General features: G+C 43.1%; 1 protein-coding gene across 8 annotated transcripts in view; it reads right to left on the reverse strand.

Annotated features, from left to right (window-relative positions):
- The window catches only part of RCBTB2 (RCC1 and BTB domain containing protein 2), a 127,788-nt gene that overhangs the window by 99,956 nt on the left and 6,013 nt on the right, over positions 1-21,819 (reverse strand). For 2 of the 8 annotated variants that reach the window (XM_077297412.1, XM_077297406.1), the window contains exon 2: positions 12,172-12,327. The exons of 1 other annotated variant lie outside the window; for it this stretch is intronic. In XM_077297412.1, coding sequence (XP_077153527.1) covers positions 12,172-12,294 — 123 coding nt within the window. In that variant the 5' untranslated portion in view covers positions 12,295-12,327. Of the gene's footprint in view, positions 1-11,815; positions 11,922-12,171; positions 12,328-20,956; positions 21,103-21,453; positions 21,761-21,819 lie in introns of those variants that run through there. 5 more of the 8 variants (XM_077297408.1, XM_077297407.1, XM_077297409.1 and 2 more) reach the window with 5 other exon arrangements.

Raw genomic sequence — 21,819 nt, forward strand, 5'->3', positions numbered from 1 at the left:
CGCAAGAAGGCTGTAAAGTAAATAGACAGAAACTCCAGGCTTGTCAACAAACAGTCGTGTTCTTAGGTCACTGCATATCACAGGGCATCAGACACCTCACACCTCAACGTACGGAAGCCATACGTAACATGCTTGAACCCAGGAATCACAAACAGCTGCGTGCTTTCCTGGGTATTGTTTCACACTGTAGACAGTGGATCATACATGCAAGTCAACTCATGCAGTCTTTATATGACTGTATTGCCAACACGCCATATTCACTCAGTGAAGAGGCTAAACAGTCATTTTCCTCTTTGAAAACAGCACTGGTATCAGCTCCGGCTTTGGGACTCCCAGACTACACTAAACCTTTTCAATTGATGGCAGCTGAGATATCCTCACATGCTACAGGGGTGCTCACACAAAAACATGGAAACAAACAGAGACCTGTGGCATACATATCAGCTCATCTGGACCCTGTAGCTAGAGCCGCACCTTCTTGTGTAAGAGTAGTAGCCGCAATTTCACTGTTATTAGATAAAGCTTCTGAGATTGTTCTTGATCACCCACTTCTAGTTCAGACCACTCATGATGTACATGGCATTCTTAACCAGGTCCAACCTAAACATATTTCAATGGCCAGACACCTCCGTCTCCAATGTTCCCTACTACTGCCGCCCAACATTTCCTTTGCCAGGGTTCAGACTCTTAATCTCGCGTCTTTGCTCCCTTTAGAGTCTGAGGGGGGTACCATCCATACTGAGGAAACTGCACTCTCCAACTCCTTTGACCCATCAGAGTCAATGCATGATTGTGTACAATTAATGGAACAAGAGACTCAGGGCTTACGTAATGTACGTGACAAGCCACTCTGTAATGCTACATTTGAACTTTTCATAGATGGCAGTAGATATGCAGATATGAATGGACAATTTCATACAGGTTATGCGGTAGTAACTCAGCATGAAGTGCTGAAAGCAGAACCTCTCCCTGCTAATCAGTCTGCACAAGAAGCAGAACTTACGGCATTAGTTGAAGCTCTAAAAATAGCCAAAGATCAGACAGCAAACATATACACTGATTCTAGATATGCACATGGCATTATTTTCGATTTTGGCGTAATATGGAGAGCCAGAGGTTATATGACTGCTTCAGGCCAACCTGTTAAACATGCCTCCCTCATTAGACAGATTCTGGAGGCAGCACAAGAAACTAAAGAAATAGCGGTGATAAAGGTAGCTGCACATGTGAGACTCGACACCGAGGAAGCCAGGGGTAACGATAAAGCCGACAAAGCAGCAAAACAGGCAGCACGCAAACCCTTACATCATGCCCACACACTAGATAGCTCTGAAGATGATGAGGAGAGATTGAAGGAAGCCCAGAAACAGGTAGACGACGAAGAACGAGGGCAGTGGCAGAAAAAAGGGGCAGAAGATCAGCAAGGATTATGGAAAAAAGGAACTTTGTTGTGTTTACCCAGAGCCTGGTACCCCGCAGTGGCGAGTGACCTCCACCTACCTACGCATGTATCGGCAAACGGTATGACGCTCAAGGTAAAAGAAAGGTGGTTGGCTCCAGGCTTTGGTAATTTCGCTCGGAACATGTGTGCTGCATGCGCTATATGCCTGGCACACAATCCAGGTCAGACCATTAAAACCCCAACCAAGCATCATGTAAGACCACTGTATCCCTTTCAAAGACTCCAGATCGACTACATCCAGCTTCCTAGGTACAATGGATACGAATATGTGCTTGTGTGTGTGGACATGTTCTCAGGGTGGCCAGAGGCTTATCCAGTTCGTAAAGCCTCAGCAAAAACTACTGCCATTAAAATAGCACATGAACTGATACCCCGTTACGGCATGCCTGAGGTGATCGAGTCAGATAGGGGTACCCATTTTACTGGAGAAATATTCCAGAATGTTATGAAAATGTTGGGAGTAGAAAACCAGTTTCACACTCCGTATCACCCACAGAGTTCAGGTAAAGTGGAAAGATTAAATGGAACAATAAAATTAAAAATCCAGAAGGCCATGGCAGAAACAGGAAAGCCTTGGACCGAGTGTCTACCACTTGCCCTGTATTCCATCCGAAACGCCCCAAGGGGGAAGGCTAAGCTGTCACCACATGAGATTCTTTTTGGTAGAGCAGCAAATTTGGGTTGTTATTTTCCACAACAACTGATGTTGAATACTGAGACTTTAACTGCTTATGTACAAGAATTACAAAAACGTTTAACTAAAGTGCATTCGCAAGTTTTTGCTTCCCTTCCAGATCCAGAAAATCTCGAAGGAGGCCACAAGTTGGAACCTGGTGATCAAATCTACGTGAAAAGACACACCAGAAAGACTCTGGAACCGAGATTTGACGGACCTTTCCAAGTCCTGTTAACAACTCCAACAGCAGTCAAGCTTGAAGGAAAGGCATCATGGATACATGCAAGCCATTGCAAAAAAGCAGTATAAGACTCATGATATTGATGTTAATAATGTTAACCTCAACGGAGGCATGGGAAAGATTGAATTCTCTAGCCCCTTTGAACAATAGATTCGTACAACATCATAGAAAATTAGTGCATGATTTGTTAAATAATACGCAACCCCTGGCAGATTGTTGGATCTGTACCCATTCACCAGTATCAGCCACAAGTATACCTTTTCTAGCAGTTCCCGTGTCAGCTGAAGAAATATTCGCTTGGCCTAATTGTTCAGACAACCTGGCCAACAACCAACCTGGCAATACTAGACTATGGAATACTACAATCGCCATACCAGTTGTGGGATGGGTAGAATTTCCTTGGTGGCAGGGCAATCTTACAGGAAAAATAGGCAACTTACAATATTTAGCACTCAGAGGAGGAGCATGGGTACCTAGGAATAAGACTGGATTAACTGATTTAGGACAGGTCCCCACTGAAAATCTACAGCTCAGTTTCAGTACAACCACCCCTTCCTCTGATGCTTTCAAACCTACAGTATTGGAAAGGTACATACATAATAGAAAATGGGAACATTCCGAGTTGTTCCCCCAAGGTGACGCAAACAGTTGTACAAGTAAGCCGGGGAACCTGGTTTGTAATGAATCCGATGAGTATGTCAACGGAATGCATGTATGTGGGAATCCCGCAGCCGGGTACTGTAGCCCCTTGGGACAAAAACCCTCTTGGTGTATGCTTCAGAATGTATCTAGTTTTGTGGATTTGGCTCACAGATTGGTATTGCAGCACTCAGCTTTGTGGGATCTGCCTGAGGGTACATTTTGGATATGCGGAGAAGGAGCATATAAATGGCTTCCCGTAGGTATAAAGGGTACCTGTACATTAGGACGCCTAACCCCGGCTACTTTCATAATTTCGAACAAACAAGTGAATATGCAAGCCGTGCCCAAGCACACACTGTATAAAAGAGCTGCAGATAACTCACCACGTCCCTCGGGGAGGCCACATATAGTACAAATGGGAATTCCCAACAAAATTGCTAGTACCATTTTTATTTATCCTATGTTAACACAGATGTGGGATAAATTAGTTAGAGTCACGGATTATCTAGATGACCAGATTTGGGATATATTGGACATATTAAATACTAGTATAGCTGTACAGAATCAGCTAATAATAGTCACTAACCAACATACCCTGGTATTGGATTACCTAACTGCCTCACAAGGGGGTATGTGTCAAATCATCGGACCCACCTGCTGTCATTATATAGACCCGAATAGTACTATGAGTATGAGATTTAAATTAGAAGACGTACAACGACTCAGGGATCAGTATGACAAAGACAATGACCAAAATAAGGATAGCTGGTGGTCAGATACCTTTTCTTTTCTTAACCCGGCCAATTGGTTCAGGGGGATCGGTGGGTGGGTTACCGGGATTATGCAAAGCCTAATACATACAGTTATAGTTATTGTAATTATATATGTATTATTCAAGGTTGTACTCAAGGGTATCTCGGTATGCACAAATAAATTTTGTGTAATGGATGCGAGAATATAAAGTTTTTTTTTGTAATATCACAAAAAGAATGACTAAAATAATCGTCTATATGACAAGGTTTTGAATGGAATATGTCAAAGGGGGGATTGTGAAGAGCAGAACAAAAATGGTTACCTCAATGAACCAAAAAGAATTTGTGATCAATATTGACCTGTCCATTCAAGGACATTTTAGCTATAGTGTGAAATCCTATTTTTTGTTTGTGAAACTGCCACTTAGGCGAAACTGTACTGTTTTGTTTGTTGTGAAACTATCACATAGCCGAAACTGTTTTTTTGTCTTCTCTTTTCTCTCTTTGTTTAAACAAGCAAAACTTGTATAACCACTGAAACTACCTGTACAACTATATAAAGAGGGGATAGCACCTTGAAGGCAGGCGTGCTTCAGAGGCTTCCCAGTGATATACTATACGAGACGTGTCTTGTGTATTATTTCTGGTGATTCCCCACTTCCAAAGGCTGCTCCGACTGAGTGTGGTCCCGACAGTTTTGACACACGTTTTTGGCCAGATACGGGCCTGCCAGATGAAAGCTGTTGCGATGTCGATGCCTGCTGCGGCTCCTCCTCCGCTTCAGAGCTACTGCCAGCGGCACCCTGTTCCCCCAATGGCTGCCAATCGGGGTCAACAACTGGGTCATTATCACCTCCTCTTCTATGTCCTGTGCACCTTCCTCTGTGTCACCGTGTAAGCCGGTGCTATAGCGTTCAGGACGGGGCACCATAGTCTCATCAGGGTCAGATTGTGGCTCAATACACTGCGAGGGCAATGTTGTGATCTGAGTCAATGGAACAGCATAATAATCTAGCTGTGGCTGTGCATCTGTGCACTCCATGTCTGATTCATCTTGTAATGGGCATGGCCTGTTAACAATTTCCCTTTCTAACCCAGGCACGGTATGTGTAAAGAACTCCATGGAGTAACCTGGTGTGTCGCCTGACCCATCCTTCACTGTTGTTCTGGGTGAAGGACACAAGGAAGCGACTTGTTCCTGACCGGGAGCATCCACTGACGACGCGTTGCTTTTAAATTTTGCACTTTCCAAAGAGGAGGCGAAAGAGCTAGAGGCAGAGTCAGCAAGGAAAGCCAAAACTTTTTCCTGCTGCTCCGGCTTTAAAAGCGGTTTTCCTACTCCCAGAAAAGGGAGCGTTCGAGGCCTTGTGTAGCCAGACGATGACGCTGGCTCAACAACTCGAGACTTAGGGGCTATATTGCTTTTCCCACGACCACCTGATGCTCCACCACCACTACCATCATTACCAGCTGGCAATGACCGGCAACGGCCACAAACTCTTCCACCAAACTTCCTCATTCTTGGAAAAATGTAACCAAACTAACAACCGTTATATGGTACTGTAAAACCAGGTAGAAGGTGTACGTAAACTTGTTGTGAATTTAAATCTCCCTTTATAGGTGTGGGAGACTGTTTGACAAATCTGGCCCACTGTATTACACTACAGTTTCAGTGTCAAAAAGTGGCTGACAGATATGCCACAAACAGGACTGACGCAGATGCCCTTAGTAGAAATAGAAATTTCCCTTTATAGGTGTGGGAGACTGCTGGGAAAATCAGGCCCACTGTATTACACTACACAGCTTTAGTGGCAGACAGTGGCTAGCAGATATATATATATATATATATATATATATATATATATATATATATATATATATATATATATAAAAAAAGGGACTGTGATACAATAACAGCCTCCCTACAATGATCTCAGGACAAGTATGGCAGCCAGCAGTAAAAAGGACTTCAGCACACAAAAGTGTGGACAAACAAAGAAACAAGAGAACTGTGCAGAAAGAAGCAACAGGATTTTTGCTTTGAAAAAAGCAGTTGGTTTTGCACAGCGGCGTACAAACAGCAATGCAGCTATCAGGGAGCCTTATAAGCTACAGAGCTGATGCACAGAAATCTAGCCTCCACTGTCCCTGCAAAGAAAAGGTGGTGTTGGACAGTGGAAATCGCTACAGCACAAGCGGTTTGGGGGTTTATATTTCCTCCCTAACAATATCCCTGCTTCTGACGAAGCTGCAGCAACCTCTCCCTATGCTCAGATCAGCAGAAGTAAGATGGCGGTCGGCGTGCACGCCCCTTTATAGCCCCTGTGACGCCGCTGACAGCAAGCCAATCACTGTAATGCCCTTCTCTAAGATGGTGGGGACCGAGACCTATGTCATCACGCTGCCCACACTCTGCGTCCACCTTCATTGGCTGAGAAATGGCGCTGAACGTGTCATATGAAACGCGACTTTGGCGCGAAGATCTCCGACCGCATGGCCGATCCCACACTGGGATCGGCTCGGGTTTCACGAAACCCGACTTTGCCAAAAGTTGGCGATTTATGAAATTGACCGATCCGTTTTGCTCAACCCTAGTCTGCAGTAACAAATTTGAAGCTTAAGACAGGACAACCCCTTTAAAGGGACTTTGGTCACCCCAAAAATCGTATCTGAGCTAAGCCCACCGGCATCAGGGGCTTATCTACAGCATTCTGTAATGCTGTAGATAAGCCCCTGATGTAACCTGAAAGCTGAGAAGTAAAGGTTGAGGGCAGGGCAAAGTACTGCAGTGCGCAGGCACCGGGAAAGCTCAGAGAGCCCCGGCGCCTACACACTGCAGTACTTTGCTCTGCCCTCAACAGAGCAGACAAAGTACGCCTGCGCCAGAGCAGCTGTAAGACGACAAGAAGAGGACGTCATCGAATGCAGATAGGAGGCGCTTTACCCGGATCGCTACGCCCATTGGACCGCCCATGGATGAGTATAATCTAACTTTTATTTCTCAGCTTTCAGGTTACATCGGGGGCTTATCTACAGCATTACAGAATGCTGTAGATAAGCCCCTGATGCTGGTGGGCTTAGTTCAGATACGATTTTTGGGGTGACAGATTCCTTTTAAGATGCCAACATACAATGCAAACTTTGCATATATTGCTGTAGAGACATTGATAGTCAAATGCATGAATACATGTGCAGTGACATATTATGCTAGATGCCCCAAAACTCTGGTGCATTATACTAATCACCATACCTTGCATCACATTTATTATACATTTAGACACTTTCATCTCCTCACTCATCAACAACAATGGATCCTACCTTTAAATGGAACCTGTCACCTGGTTTGCCCCATGAGATAAGACCACCGCCTTTCAGCCCTGATATATAGCATTCTTATATGCTGTATACATGCCCCCAACCCGACCTGCAAGACAAGAAAAATACATTTTCTAATACTCCCTTAAGGGGCAGTCGGGTTTGATGGGCATCAATGTCTTGGTACAGCACCTCCTCTCTTCTTGCGATGCCATCCTCCTCCTTGCTTCAGGTGGATGACGTGTCCTACGTCATCCATGCAGTGTCCCCCAGCATTATTCTCCTGTGCAGGCATACTTCTCTGCTCTGTTGAGGGCAAAGTACTGCAGTGTGCAGGCGCCGGGAAAAGTCAAAGAGCCAGGGCAGAGGGATGTACGCCTGAGCAGGAGGGAGAGGTCGGGGACACTGTATGGATGATGTAGGACGCGTCATCCAGAGGACGGAGGATGGCATCACAAGAAGGGAGGACCGGACCAAGACAGCGAAGGCCATCGAACCAAACTGACCCGTATTATAAAAGGTTTTTTTTCTTGCCTTGCAGGTCGTATTGGGGACATACATACAGAATTATAGAAAGCTGTATACAAGGGCTGAAAGGTGGTGGCCTTAACTCATATGGAACAAACCTGCTAACAGGTTCCCTTAAAGTTTGTAGGATTTTGACCCAGTAAGTGGAATGTCTGCTAGAAATGGTCAGGGTCCCATCAAAAGAGATTGCCTTGTCATGGCTCATAGGCGTAGACGAAGTGGCCAATTTGAGCATTAAGTAGCTTCATTTTATAAGTATGTTCTGTAATACAGTTCAAATTTCACATATTCAAGCTCACACTGTCAGGCTGCACTTGGTTATAATAATAGTAATAATAATAATTTTATTTATATAGCGCCAACATATTCCGCAGCGCTTTACCCATCAACAGGGAGTTGTTATATATCAATATGAATACTATAAAGGAAGAATTGGAGGAGTATTGGCAGATTAATGAAGGGAGTGCAGATAGTCGGGTGGTGTGGGACGCTATAAAAGCGGACCTAAGGGGTTTCTTGTTTCGAGAGATTTCCAGGTGTAGGTCGAAATCTAAGCTAGAAGATAGGGAAATAATAGAAACCTTGGAGAAGGTGGAGAGGGATATGGTACTAGACCCATCAGCAGAAAATCAGAGTAGGCTAAGGAGTGCACAGGAAGAGATTAATAAGGTGTATTTGAGGAAAGCGGAGAGGAGGAGGGTCTTCCAGAAAACTTAATTTTATGATGAAGGTGAAAAAGTGGGGCATCTGTGGTCAGTGGTGGTGGCGGCACAGAGGGAATTGTCTTATGTATATAAATTGAAGACTGATGAGGGAAGGGAGGTGGGAGACACAGTATTTTGGGGGAATTTAGACGATTCTATAACCAGTTATATTCTTCAGGATTGGGGGACTCATTGGGAGACAGAGGGTTTTCTTCAGGAAGCAGGTCTCCCGAGTATTAAAGACAGTGATAGGGGGAGATTGGAGGTGCCCAGAACAAAAGAAGAGATTGAAATGGCTATTATATCTATGGCTAATAATAGGGCCCCGGGGGCAGATGGTATCCAGAGTGAAATTTACAAACAATTAATTGAGATGGTAACACCCAGATTGCAGAAGGTTTTTCAAGAGGCTCTTCGGGAGGGTGAATTACCGGCGTCCATGAGGGAGGCGGTGGTGGTCATTCCGAAAGAGGGAAGAGATCCTGGGGTTGGCGGAATCTTATAGGCCCATCTCGTTGCTGGCGGTAGATGTAAAGATTTTGGCTAAAATTTTGGATAGCAGTTTGGCGAGTGTGGTTCAGGATCTTGTTCATCCTGACCAATCCGGTTTTATGCCAAGTAAGTCTATGGCAATTAATTTGTGTAGACTTTTTCTGAATTTGCAGCTGCAGTCAGACAATAGGGGCAGTAGGGTTGTGGTATCATTGGATGCGTGTAAAGCGTTTGATAGTGTTGAGTGGCAGCATCTTTGGAGGGTGCTGGAACGCTTTGGTTTTGGGCCAACCTTTATTTCATGGATATGGTTGCTATTTACTTCCCCAACCGCTAGGGTCAGAGTTAACGGGCAAATGTCTGGGAGTTTTGAGTGTCATAGGGGGACTAGGCAGGGGTGTCCACGGTCCCCGCTGCCTTTTGCTTTGGCAGTGAAGCCTTTGGCGCAGACAATTAGGAGGACGGCTTTGGTTAAAGGGTTCAGATATGGCTTGGTAGAAGAAAAAGTATCCCTGTATGCAGAGGATGTGTTGCTTTTTTTGGAGGATTCTGGAGAGTCATTGTTGAGAGCAATGGATATTATTAAAACATTTGGGTCTATATCGGGATTAGAAATTAACTGGGAAAAATCCACTGTCATGGCTGTAGACGATTGTGTTGTTGATTTGCCAGTATCGGGGGAGGGTAGTAGGCTGGCAGTGGTGTGACAGTTTAAATACCTGGGCATTCAGGTGTCACTCCCGATTTCGAGCTATGCAGATTTGAATCTGATTCCACTGCTGAGTAAGTTTAGGAGTAAAGTAGGGGAGTGGTGTTAACTGTATCTTTCAGTAGTGGGAAAAATTAATTTGATTAAGATGATTTTGATGCCCCAACTGTTGTACATCTTGCACAATGCCCCTATGTGGTTCCCTAGGCGGTGGTTTCGTACTATTGACTGTATATGCGATTGCGATTCCGAACCCTTGGATTTATTACTTAGCTGCTCAGGGCCAACAAATGAGGGGGTGGAGGGATGTGTCTGGGGTTGGCTCAATACAAAGGATCCTGGTCAAAGGTGATGGGGATGGATCCCTTGGTTCAGGGGTTGGAGGCAGGAAGTTTTAGGAAGATGGGTTTGGGGTATCCTACTTTAGCGCTGATACATGAAGTCTGGAAGGCAATTAAAAAGATTACAGGTTTGGAGCACTTGACAAATTTTTCCCCGATATGGCAAAACGAGACTCTACCAGAATTTGTTAAAATGGGAGAATTTAAAAACTCGAAGACACTGGGAATACAGTACATGGTTCAGGTGCAGGACACGCAGGGACTGGTGCCCTTTGGAAAGTTGCAGGAGGATTATGGGCTACCTGAGGTCTGCAGATTTCAATATGGGCAGTTTTGGCATGCTTATGTTACGCAGAGCAAAACGATGAATATGGAGATTCAGAAGGATATATTTATTGATTGATTATGTCTGCGCAGAGGGGGGAACAAAAGGGGTAGTGTCGGTTATTTATAAGGATCTAATGCATACTTTTATAAATAATTATCCTATTAGAGCACAGGGGAAATGGGAGGAGGAGTTGGGTAGGATAGAGGAAGATAAAATGGGAAGGGATTATGGAATATATACCCCAATTATCGCTTAGTGAACCGGGCAGACTCTCGCAGATATGTACTCCATAGAGTATATAGGACTCCTGAACGGCTCTATAGAGCGGGTCTTAGACAGACTTCGGAGTGTCCTTGGTGCCGAATGGAGGGGGCTGGAATTCTCCATATGTTATGGCATTGTCCAAATCTGAACCCATATTGGACAGCGGTGCTTACTGCCATAGGAGGATTATATGGTTGTAGGATTGAGAGGGATCATGTGGTGTGTATTCTGGGATATGTGGAGGAGGTCCGGGTACATAATAAATATAAGGTGGCAATAGCTAGATTATTATATATTGCGCGGAAACTAATCGCCAGATACTGGATAAATGAAGATCGCCGACGTTGAGGGAATTTTTCAGACAGTCTGACTATTGTGAATATGGAAAAAAACATTTATATTAAGAGAAAAGGCATAAGAACATTTGAGACACTATGGACACCTTGGGTGGAGAGAAGATGACCCTGAACTTAAGTTATAACATGCGTCATTTGCTGCTCTTGTATGTAATGGGGGGGAGGGGGAGGGAAGGAATTTCTGAAACTAACGACCATTGTTAGGGTATGTGCACACGTTCAGGTTTTTTTGCGATAAAAACTCATGCATTATGCATCCTATCATTTAGAATCCATTCTGCAATTTTTGTGCACATGATGCGTTTTTTTCTGCGAAAAAAACGCATCGCAGTAAAAAAAAAGCAGCAAGTTCATTAATTTTGCGGTTTGTTTGCGCTTCTCCCGCTATTCTATGCATTGGGAAAAAACGCAAAAAAAATGCATCAAAAACGTGGTAAAAACGCGGTAAAATCGCATGCGGATTTCTGGCAGAAATGTCCGGTTTTTGTCAGGAAAATTTCTGCCAGAAATCCTGACGTGTGCACATAGCCTCAATGTTGTTCTCATTGCGATTTTTGTTTTATTGCATTGTACCTTGAATTTGGTTAAATAAAAATGTATCTGATTTAAAAAAAAAAAAAAAAAAAAAAACCGGAGTTCTTTCAGAATAGATGGTAGTGGATTTGCAGGAAAGAGGTGTAAATTAATATAATCACACCAGTGTAATTTCAGGAATAAAGTACCGTAAGCCAACTAAACTTGGAATGGTGTAGTAAGCTCAGAACAGAGAGTCTAAAGATGCTCCAAATGTACAAAAAGCATGAACCACTGTGATCAATTTGGTAAATTTTAAGACCAAAGTCGAAGTTAAGTTTACATGGTCTATAATGTGTTTTGAAAAAAACGGAAGCTGAAATCTGAGCTAACATTATGGACAACAAGGTATTTTCAGTTTGAACCACCATTCTATATGCCCATTGGGGAAACACTGGTAACAATACAAGGAGTTACGAAGTGGGAATCTACCATGAAGGGCGCACACCTGTTGTGGGATGTAGACCATCAGAGATTGACAGGTTCCAGTTAGCACATTGCGGCAAGGTCCTGCAGATCCCTACATTCCGATGTCAGACTATATAGCAATGGAGTGGAGACAGCCAAGTGAAATATGTCAGTGCAAGAGTAATATATGAACTGGATCACATATATAAACATTATCACTAAAAAAAATATGATTACAGGAATGGTAGTGACAATTTATTGCAACTGCACCACTAGTGAAATTTTATTATTACATTATGAACAGAAATAACTAATGGGCCCCATGTAGTTTTGGCATTCTTTGTTAAGGTAAGTGAACATAGATAACATGTCTACTTTACTTCATCATTTTTTGTGATGTATAACACTTCATTTCCAGAACCGAACACACAAGCCTTTCTGATAAGCTTCAAATCTTCTTGAGGACAAAGTGCAAATATCGGCCATTTTCCAACATCTACCATGGTCAAGGTAGATCAAAATTAGAACGGCACAGTCTAGGAAGAAAGAAAAAAAAGATAATTATTTTACACTGAAAATGGGTAATTATCCTCTTAGACTTCCTTGTAAAATGCCAGGGTTTGCTGCTATAAATCTGCTCAGCAACTTACCATACATACATTTAATAAATTACATTTTATATAGACAAATGTTACATTTAGACACCTGTTCTTTGGCTGCTTAAAAAACAAACATTCTTGGCAGCACATTGTCCTGTGTAACCAGGGAATATACTGCAGATAACCCAATTATTCTGTGCACATTTCTTATGATCAAAAGTTCTGTGTGCACAGAATTCTCGTTGGCCTAAGGGTATGTTTCCAGGGGGCGTAATGGCAGCTGATACCCCGTTCCGCCCATACAACCGCCCCACTTCGTACGCACGGTGATTCCACCTGTATTCATTGAACACAGGCGGAATCACCACATCTTATCCATAGACTGGGTTATTTGTCTTGGAGAGACAGCGCGTCTCCGCAAGATAAATAGATATGCTGCGATCTGTAAAGACGCACTGCATGTCCGGATACGCAGGGCAGCTGGATGCAGCCGTGCGCACATAGTGGAGACGGGATTTCATAAAATCCAATCCACTATGCTGTAACATCTGGACGCCGCGGCTGTACGCAGCGTCCAATCCGGAGCAAATCCTGATGTAATACGCCCAGTGAAAGCATACCCTAAGCATGCCAGCAAACGATCATAAATCAGCTTGTACATCGCCAATCAGCAGTCATATGACAGCTGGGATCGGCAATGTAAATACCCATAGCTCTTACCACTACGTATTGTAGGCCTGTACAACACTAATATGGATTCCTTAAAAGGGAACCTGACACCAGGTTTGGCCAATAAGAGACACGGCCAACATCTTTCAGAGCGGATATACAGCAGTCTATAATGCTGTAGATAAGCCTGCAACTCGACCTGTAAGAGAAGCAAAATAACTTATTACACTCAGCCTTGGCGCAGTCCAGTCCAATGGGCGTCTGTGGTCTTGATCCGGTGCCTCCCATCTTCTTAAGATTCTCGTCCTCCTGCTTACTTCATGAGGATGACGCGTCCCTTCTCGGCACAGCGCTCCTGTGCAGGCGTATTTCTCTGCCCTGTCGAGGGCAGAGCAAAGTACTGCAGTGCGCATGCGCCAATGCTCTTTGACCTTTCCGGCGCTTGCGCACTGCAGTATTTTGCTCTGCCCTCAATAGCAGCGCAGTGCCGAGGAGACGCGTCATCCACACGAAGCAAGAAGGAGGGTGGCATCGCAAGAAGAAGAGAGGCGCCGGACCAAGACCAGAGACCGGACCGGACAGCCCCGCAGGTGAGAATAATAAAAGTTATTTTTCTTCTCTTACAGGTCAGAGTGTACAGCATTATAGAATGCTGAAGATAAGATAAGCCCTGAAAGGTGATGCCCATATCTCTTATCGGCCAAACCCAGTGACAAGTTCCCTTTAACCCCTTCCTGCCAATTTCAGCCAGAAAACATTTTAAAGTGTCGAAATTGCAAAAAAAAAAAAAAAAAAAAAAATGCAATTCCACAGTTTCTTTTTTAATTTACAATGTTCACTATAATGGTAAACTGATCTGGTAATACAGTTTTCCACGTCAGTACGATTACTGAAATAGAAAGAAAAACAAATAAATGATAACAGTGACAGCAGATGCCGCTGATGGGAAATGTAGTCTTATCTGCCGGCACCTGTGCTCATAGCTAAAAAAATAAAATTACATTCATGTTTAACTCCTTCGTGACCGAGCCAAAATTTTTGAAATCTGACCAGTGTCACTTTATGTGGTAATAACTCTGGAACGCTTAAATAATTCCCAGTGATTTTGAGATTGTTTTTTCATGGCACATTTTATGATAATGGTAAAGTTAGGTCAATATGTTTTGTGTTTATTTATAAAAAAAATATATATATATATATCAGAAATTTGACAAAAATTGTTAAAAATTACCAATTTTCAAACTTTGAATGATAATCCCTTTAATCCAGATCGTCATACCACTGAAAAATAATAAACAACATTTCCCTCATGTCTGCTTTACATCAGCACCAATTTTAAAATGTTATTTTGTTAGCATTTTAGGAAGTTTAAAAATATAGCAGTAACCTTTCATTTTTTAAAGAAAATTTTCAAGGTTTTTTTCGTTTGTTTGTGTTTTTTTTTTTTTTTTTTTTAAAGGTACCTATCCAGCTTATGGGGGTGTTCAAATATATAGGATTCCCAATGTGATACCATTTTAAAAACAGCACCACTCAAATTATTGAGAACTGCTGTCAGTTTATTTACCCCTCAGGTGATTTTCAGGAATTAATGCAAAGTGACATGACAGGAATGAAAAAAAATGTATTTTTACCACAATGTCTCTATCTTCTGAACAGGCTATTATAGCCGGCAGAACCTAAGGCCGCTATTTGGCCGTGAATTGCCATGGCAAACATCAGGACCACACAATCATGATCTCAGGGTGCCGATCGGGATAAAGAAACCCCCCCCCACTCTGTTAAACATTTATATGATATAGTCACTATTGACAGCAGCATCTAAAGGGTTAAACAGATATGGACGGTGACAACACTGATTGTGAATGGTGCAGCAAGTTGTCGGTTATAGTGCACAGCCGACAGCTGCTGGATTGTCACCTGTATGGGGATGCTATTGTCTGATATCTCAGGTCAGTAAAAAGACGTATAAGCAGTCATTAAGGGGTTAAATAAAAATGAAAACCCCCATTATACTCGCGTAACACCAAATCCCCAATGCCCTCGTCTCCTAAAAATAATGTAAAATAATATACCACCATATACTCACCTGTCCACCGTAGTCCACATAAACCAGAGTGTCCCACTGCAATCTCACGTACAGAACTATCACAGCGGGAGATGTGACTACTCTACCCGGCCGCCAGCGATACACGGGTATGTGTCCACGTTCAGGATTGCATCAGGATTTGGTCAGGATTTTTCATCAGTTTTTGCAAGCCAAAACCAGGAGTGGAACAATTAGAGGAAAAGTATAACAGAAACATATGCACCACTTCTGGATTTATCACCCACTCCAGGTTTTGGCTTACAAATACTGATGAAAAATCCTGACCAAATCCTGAAGCAATCCTGAATGTGGACACATACCCTTACGGGAGGTAATCGCTCCCGCTGTGTATCACTGAGCTGTCATGAGAGAGTTCACCGGAGTTCATCAGTTGATCAGCTCCGGTGATCTCATTTATGGCACCACTGCATGAGAACTTTTTCAAGGCAGCTCAATGACACACTCCTGTGTCAGTGTACTGCTGGATGGCTTTGAGAGCAGTCACTTGTGACTGCTTTCAAAGTGATCAGGATAGTCGTGGGACACTATGGATTACCTTCTCTGCAGACAGGCGAGGATTATTGTGGTTTATTATTTTATTTTTGTTGCGAGAGATGTTGGCATCTGTGGATTAGGAGTTCGGTGAGTATGGCTTAGTTAAGATTCATTAAAGGAGTCAGTCATTATTTCAAATAAAGGACTTTATTCTGGGTGTCTGTGTTTTTATACAATATCACTATGGGGTTACTAATGGACAGGTGTCTTAAACGCCTCTCCACTACTAACCTGTGGGATTGATGTCACCTGACAATACAAAGGTGATATCAACCCCACAAGTATGAACCCCACTTGCCGCCATTACAGGGCAAGTAGGAAGAGCGAGGCTAGGCACTAGATTTGGCACATCTTACAGATGAGCCTTTTCTGATGAGGCTGAAAGCTGATGTTTTTAGTATGAAAACTAGCAAGTAAAGGTTAAGCAAACAGCTGTGAGCTGATATTAATAGCCTGGGAACCTTTATGGCTATTGGCTCCTTCTGAAAATATTAACTTCAGCCCTGAGCTTTCCTTCTGCTGGTTATTAAAATTACGCCGGAGCCCACGCAATTTTTTTTCTTCTTTAAAATTAACAGTTGCTGTTTGGTTACAGCCTAGGTTAATGCTACATAGGCTGGTGAAAATGTGTGTGTTTTCTTATCGGCTTAGTAATGAGGGATTCGGACTGACACCTTTCAATTACTAAGCCTAGGGCTTGGTGTCAATGACAGCTGCTGACACCAATCCCTAATTCTATTACCCTGATGCCATTGCACAGCATGAAAAAAGTGGTGTTGAACCAAGAAATTACATCACAAAACTTTTTAAAAAAAATATTTTTATTTAGCTCAAAAAGCCTTCATTGCTATACAAAAGTGCATCAAAAACGTGCATTTTTTCAGCAGCGTTTTCCTGCCAAGAGATGCAAAAAATCTCTGTAAGCAAATATTCACCATGCGCACATAACCTTAAACAGGGTCTGCAACCTGTGGCTCACGCATTCAAGTGGTGTGGCTAGTGGCTGTCTCCCAGCTTACTGCATTAGCACTACTGTAGGTCTGGCAACCAACTATGAAGAAAAGTTCTCCAGACTGTGACTTGTGCGTAGCACAGCATAGAAGTGCAGATCTGGATGCTTATACTGGCAGAAGGAACATAAAAATATTGTAATCTGCGGGGTGGTTGATACAGTTTGTCAGAGGGGTGCATGAAGATGGATGCAATAGTGTAGCGAGTGTGCTTGATTCAGGAATACCACATAAGAGTAAAGTGGGAACCCTTGGATGTAAGTACACTGTAAATATAGTAAGAAGCACAATGTCTCCATAACCAGTTTCCCCGATGAAAGCACACGATCACACAATGTTGGGTTCGGAGTCACTACTGAGAGAGGTCAGGTAAACGCTGAACGTTTAACCCCACCCCCCTCACAGAATTTGGTAAACCCACAGTTGAACGTGGCTCTCAAGGTAATGAACTTTGAGGACTGCTGGTGTAAGACATCAAATGGCTTTATGTTACACAGCATCTTTTACTTCATCTGCATCTTATATGGAATCTTAGCTTGCGGTATGTGAAGTTTTCTACCTGTCTTTCATTGAAGATTGTATTTATTGCAGCTGACCAGTAAGACAAATTAAGAACACTGGCTGAAGTCTGAAAAGCCATTTCATGCAAAGTTCAGAAATAACTTCAGAATAGCTCAAATCACAAAAAGTTTGTAAGAAACATGCAATTATGCATTTGAAACTGTCAAGTCTGTAAGTCGCATAAGGAAAGAAAATTGTAAATGGTTTATGATGTGACGTTTCGCTTGTAATTGCGGTCAGAGACTTCTCAAATTCCCACAATAGTCATCTAGCATCGACTGACACCATTCTCACTGGTGCGATTTCTCCATCTGAGCATGGTTTTGGTGACATTTTTGACAAAGTTTGTCAATGAGAGTCTTTTTTTTTTCCCAACAAATATGTTTGAAGGGACATGTGACCGCTGCCACCTGATGAAGACAGCGTTGTCCGTTGAAACGCGTAGTGGAATAAAGATTCATCATTTTAACCTCTGATCCTTAGCGCTCCTTTGCCCGTGTCTGTTTGCTATTCATTCACCCTTCCCCTTTCTGAGGGTACACGGCTGGAGCTGCAGCGGATCCACTACTTTCACCAGTTTCTACCTTTGACCGGCTCACAGCGCTCCTGAAGAGCGCTATCACAACTCTTCACTTCAGAAAATAACAAATGACATACATGCATGACAGGACCATGAAAGTGACCATCCTTCAACACTTGGATTTGTGGACCAACAAAAATTCATTTTATCTTGGTATTACTAGTGTATGAGAACATCTGTCACAAGCAAAGGCTGCAGTTTTTGTTTTCTTGCCTTAAAGATCATTGTTAACTCCAGTTTGGTTTGCAAAGTCGAAAGAAATATCATATTTGGATTAGTGCATATTTAACATTCTTCAGCCCTGTAACATATTTGTGTGTGGCCAATTCTTTCCAATGTGAGGCAAGATTCATCTGCAACTAAGCTACTCACAAAAAAAAACAGCAGTACTCTACTCCTCCTTGGTCAGACCTCATCTGGAATACTGTGTCCAGTTCTGGGCACCACATTTAAAAAAAAAAAAAAAAAGACATTGAAAAACTGGAGCAAGTTCAGAGAAGCACTACCAACATGGTGAGCGGACTGCAAAGTATGTCCTACAAGGACTGCTTAAAGGATCTTGGATGGTTTAGCTTGCAAAAAAGAAGGCTAAGACTAGACTTAATAGCCGTCTACAAATATCTGAAAGGATGTCCCAGTGTAGAGGGATCATCCTTATGCTCATTTGCACATGGAAACTTGAGAAGCAATGGCATGAAACTGAAAGAGAGAAGATACAGATTAGATAGTAAAAAAAAAAAAAATTTGACAGTGAGGGTAATCAATGAGTGGAACAGGCTGCAAAGAGAGGTAGTGAGTTCTTCTTCAATGGAAGTCTTCAAACAGAAGGCTAGACAGACATCTCACTAAGATGGTTTAATGAATCCGCCATTGAACAGGGGATTGGACACGAAGACCCTTGATGTCCCTTCCAAATCTAACATTCTATGATTCTATCCTTTCAACTATCTTAAAGGGCACCTGTCACCCCGTTTTTTCCGTATGAGATAAAAATACTGTTAAATAGGGCCTGAGCTGTGCATTACAACAGTGTATTTTGTGGACCCCGATTCCCCACCTATGCTGCCAAAATACGTTACCAAAGTAGCCGTTTTCGCCTGTCAATCAGGCTGGTCTGGTCAAAAGGGCGTGGTGTCTTCCCCCAGATCTTGCTTAGTTTTCCGTTGGTGGCGTAGTGGTTTGCGCATGCCCAAGGTCCCAAATCCACTGCACAGGGGAGGGAAAAGAGCGCGATGCGCACTATTTCATTGGTGATCGGTGGGGGCGGCCATCTTCCTTTGGCCGCGCGTGCGCAGAAGCGGCACTCTGCTGGCCGCGGCTTCAGGAAAATGGCCACGGGATGCCGCGCGTGCGCAGATGGAGATCGCGGCGGCCATTTTCCTGAAGCCGAGATGCGAACTCTGCTTCAGGAAAATGGCCGCCGCAATCTCCATCTGCGCACGCGCGGCATCCCGCGGCCATTTTCCTGAAGCCGCGGCCAGCAGAGCGCCGCTTCTGCGCACGCGTGGCCAAAAGAAGATGGCCGCCCCCACCGATCACCAATGAAATAGTGCACATCGCGCTCTTTTAACTCCCCTGTGCAGTGGATTCGGGACCTTGGGCATGCGCACACCACTACGCCACCAACGGAAAACTAAGCAAGTTCTGGGGGAAGACACCATGCCCTTTTGACCAGACCAGCCTGATTGACAGACGAAAACGGCTACTTTGGTAACGTATTTTGGCAGCATAGGTGGGGAATCGGGGTCCACAAAATGCACTGTTGTAATGCACAGCTCAGGCCCTATTTAACAGTATTTTTATCTCATACGGAAAAAACGGGGTGACAGGTGCCCTTTAAGATCATGCTAGATTCCAAAGGTACCTCAAAGTACTGAATCTGGTTGAGCAGAAGCTACATTATCTCTTACTTTTCTGCCACATGAACAACTTGTGTAACAGGTATGGAAGGGTAGATATTGTTGTGCAAAAGAGCCTTAAAACTTAATATTAAGTCACTAAAAATTGGTTGTTTCATGGTCACATCTGAGGAGAGAAAGCAACCCGATGTGGTCACTGCAAAAAGGAATACTGTAAATTTGACTGAAATATTGTCAATTCTTCATGAAACCGAAATACTGAAATTGTGCACCCATTTTGAGCAGATTCCATCCTTGTAGCCTTAATTCAAGAAGATCTGCCCGACTCTTCGATAAAACACAAGTCTCTGACCAGATTGTTGAGCTCTACCTGTGAGCATATGAAGACAGATTCCTGTTGTCGTCTCGAAGTCTAGACCAGAAGCAGGAGAGGGAGGGGGAGAAGCCATATACTGTAAAATCATAGCAGGAGCCAATAGGATAGAAATGATGGATTACATACAGTATATATACATAGAATAGCTAGATACACAGACGTCTGACATATATATTTAGTACATTGTGTAGCTTACTGTACATATATTTAATTGATAAAAGATTTTCTGAAAAAAAAAAAATGGCGTGGGCTCCAGCGTAATTTTCTTAACCAGCAGAGGGAAAGTCGAAGGCTGGGCACTGATGTTTATAGCCTGGGAAGGGGGTGAAAAACAGCCTTTGTACTTTTAGGTATTTAATAGTTTTAGGTCCAACTTTCTGAAAATGGAAAACCCTTTTAACCTGCTGCTGCCACTTCTGTATAAGGACATGAACATGATCTCACTTATGTTGTCCGAGCCTTCTGTGACTACAGATTACCATGTAGTCTACTCTGCATGAGTCTATTCCACTAGTATTAGGCTTAAGGAGTTTGGGGGGTTTTATGTTTTGTTTTTTGACAGCACAGACAAACATTATTTTGCCACATTTCCTTTGGTACAGGATATCCTACATGTAATGTTTCGGCATATACAAGCTTCAGAGAGACCACCTTCTAGGATTTTGTCTTCCTTCCTGAAATGACAAGTGAGACTACACACAGGAAGACATTTAGGAGGAGCACAATTTCTAAAGTTCAATGATGTGGTTACACATAACATCTGAAGATAGCAACAGACCTCTGCCATGTAATATTGCTGAAAGATCTGAAGGTGCTGATATTCTGCTTTAAAGAAAAAAGGCCTCATACAAACTAGTGTGGTCATACCGGATGGTTATGCCACATAACTGGCACGACTGCCACAGCACGGGGGTCCTGGGATCAAAGGCAATATCTGCACGGCGTTCTTTTACCCACTAGTTCAGATTTTGCTCGTTGATTATGTATTTTTCTAAACACATCACCAAAAGTTTCTAAGGAAAAAGAAGATGATGGAGCTGTTGGGCAATGTTACTGAAAAAAACTACAAGTTTATAAAGTGGGTGCATTAAAGGTTTTCTCCAGGCTTATAGTACTGATGAAATATCCTAAGGTTAGATCATAGATATCAGAATGGTGGATTCTTGCCCTCAAAACCCTCACCAATCAGCTGGTATCTGCTCTGATGGCGGATAAATGTATACAGTCAAAAGAGCCTTTCATAGTGTTCATTGCCAGGAACTACAGATCAACTGTGTTCACCTTAAAGGGGTTGCCCACTACTAGGACAACCCTTCTGGATCTGAATGTTTGGTGCAAAAAAAATAGAAACATTTAAAACTCACCTCCCGTATCGGTGCCGCTGGCACTCGTGTAGACAGGGGTTCTCGTCACTGGTGTCACCGTCTCCGGACAAATCGAACATCAAGAGGAAGTGAGGGAGCAGCCACAGCCCTGGCGCAGGGCTCACATGTCATAACCAGGGCTGTGGAGCTGTAGCAGTATTGGACAACCCCTTTAAAGCCCTGAATAATGAAGGTCCTGTTTACATGACATTTTCTCTGCACATTCGTTTAGTGTACACGCCAGAAATGTTGCCAATGTACACAATAAATGTATTTCACCTCCATCTGGCTAGTATGTCAGTACACCACAGAAAAGAAGGAGTATTCTATCCCAAGATGTCCAACATATAAAAAAAAAAAAAAAAA

Source organism: Ranitomeya variabilis, chromosome 3 (assembly GCF_051348905.1).
Source record: "Ranitomeya variabilis isolate aRanVar5 chromosome 3, aRanVar5.hap1, whole genome shotgun sequence".
In the NCBI taxonomy this organism is placed as follows: Eukaryota; Metazoa; Chordata; class Amphibia; order Anura; family Dendrobatidae; genus Ranitomeya; species Ranitomeya variabilis.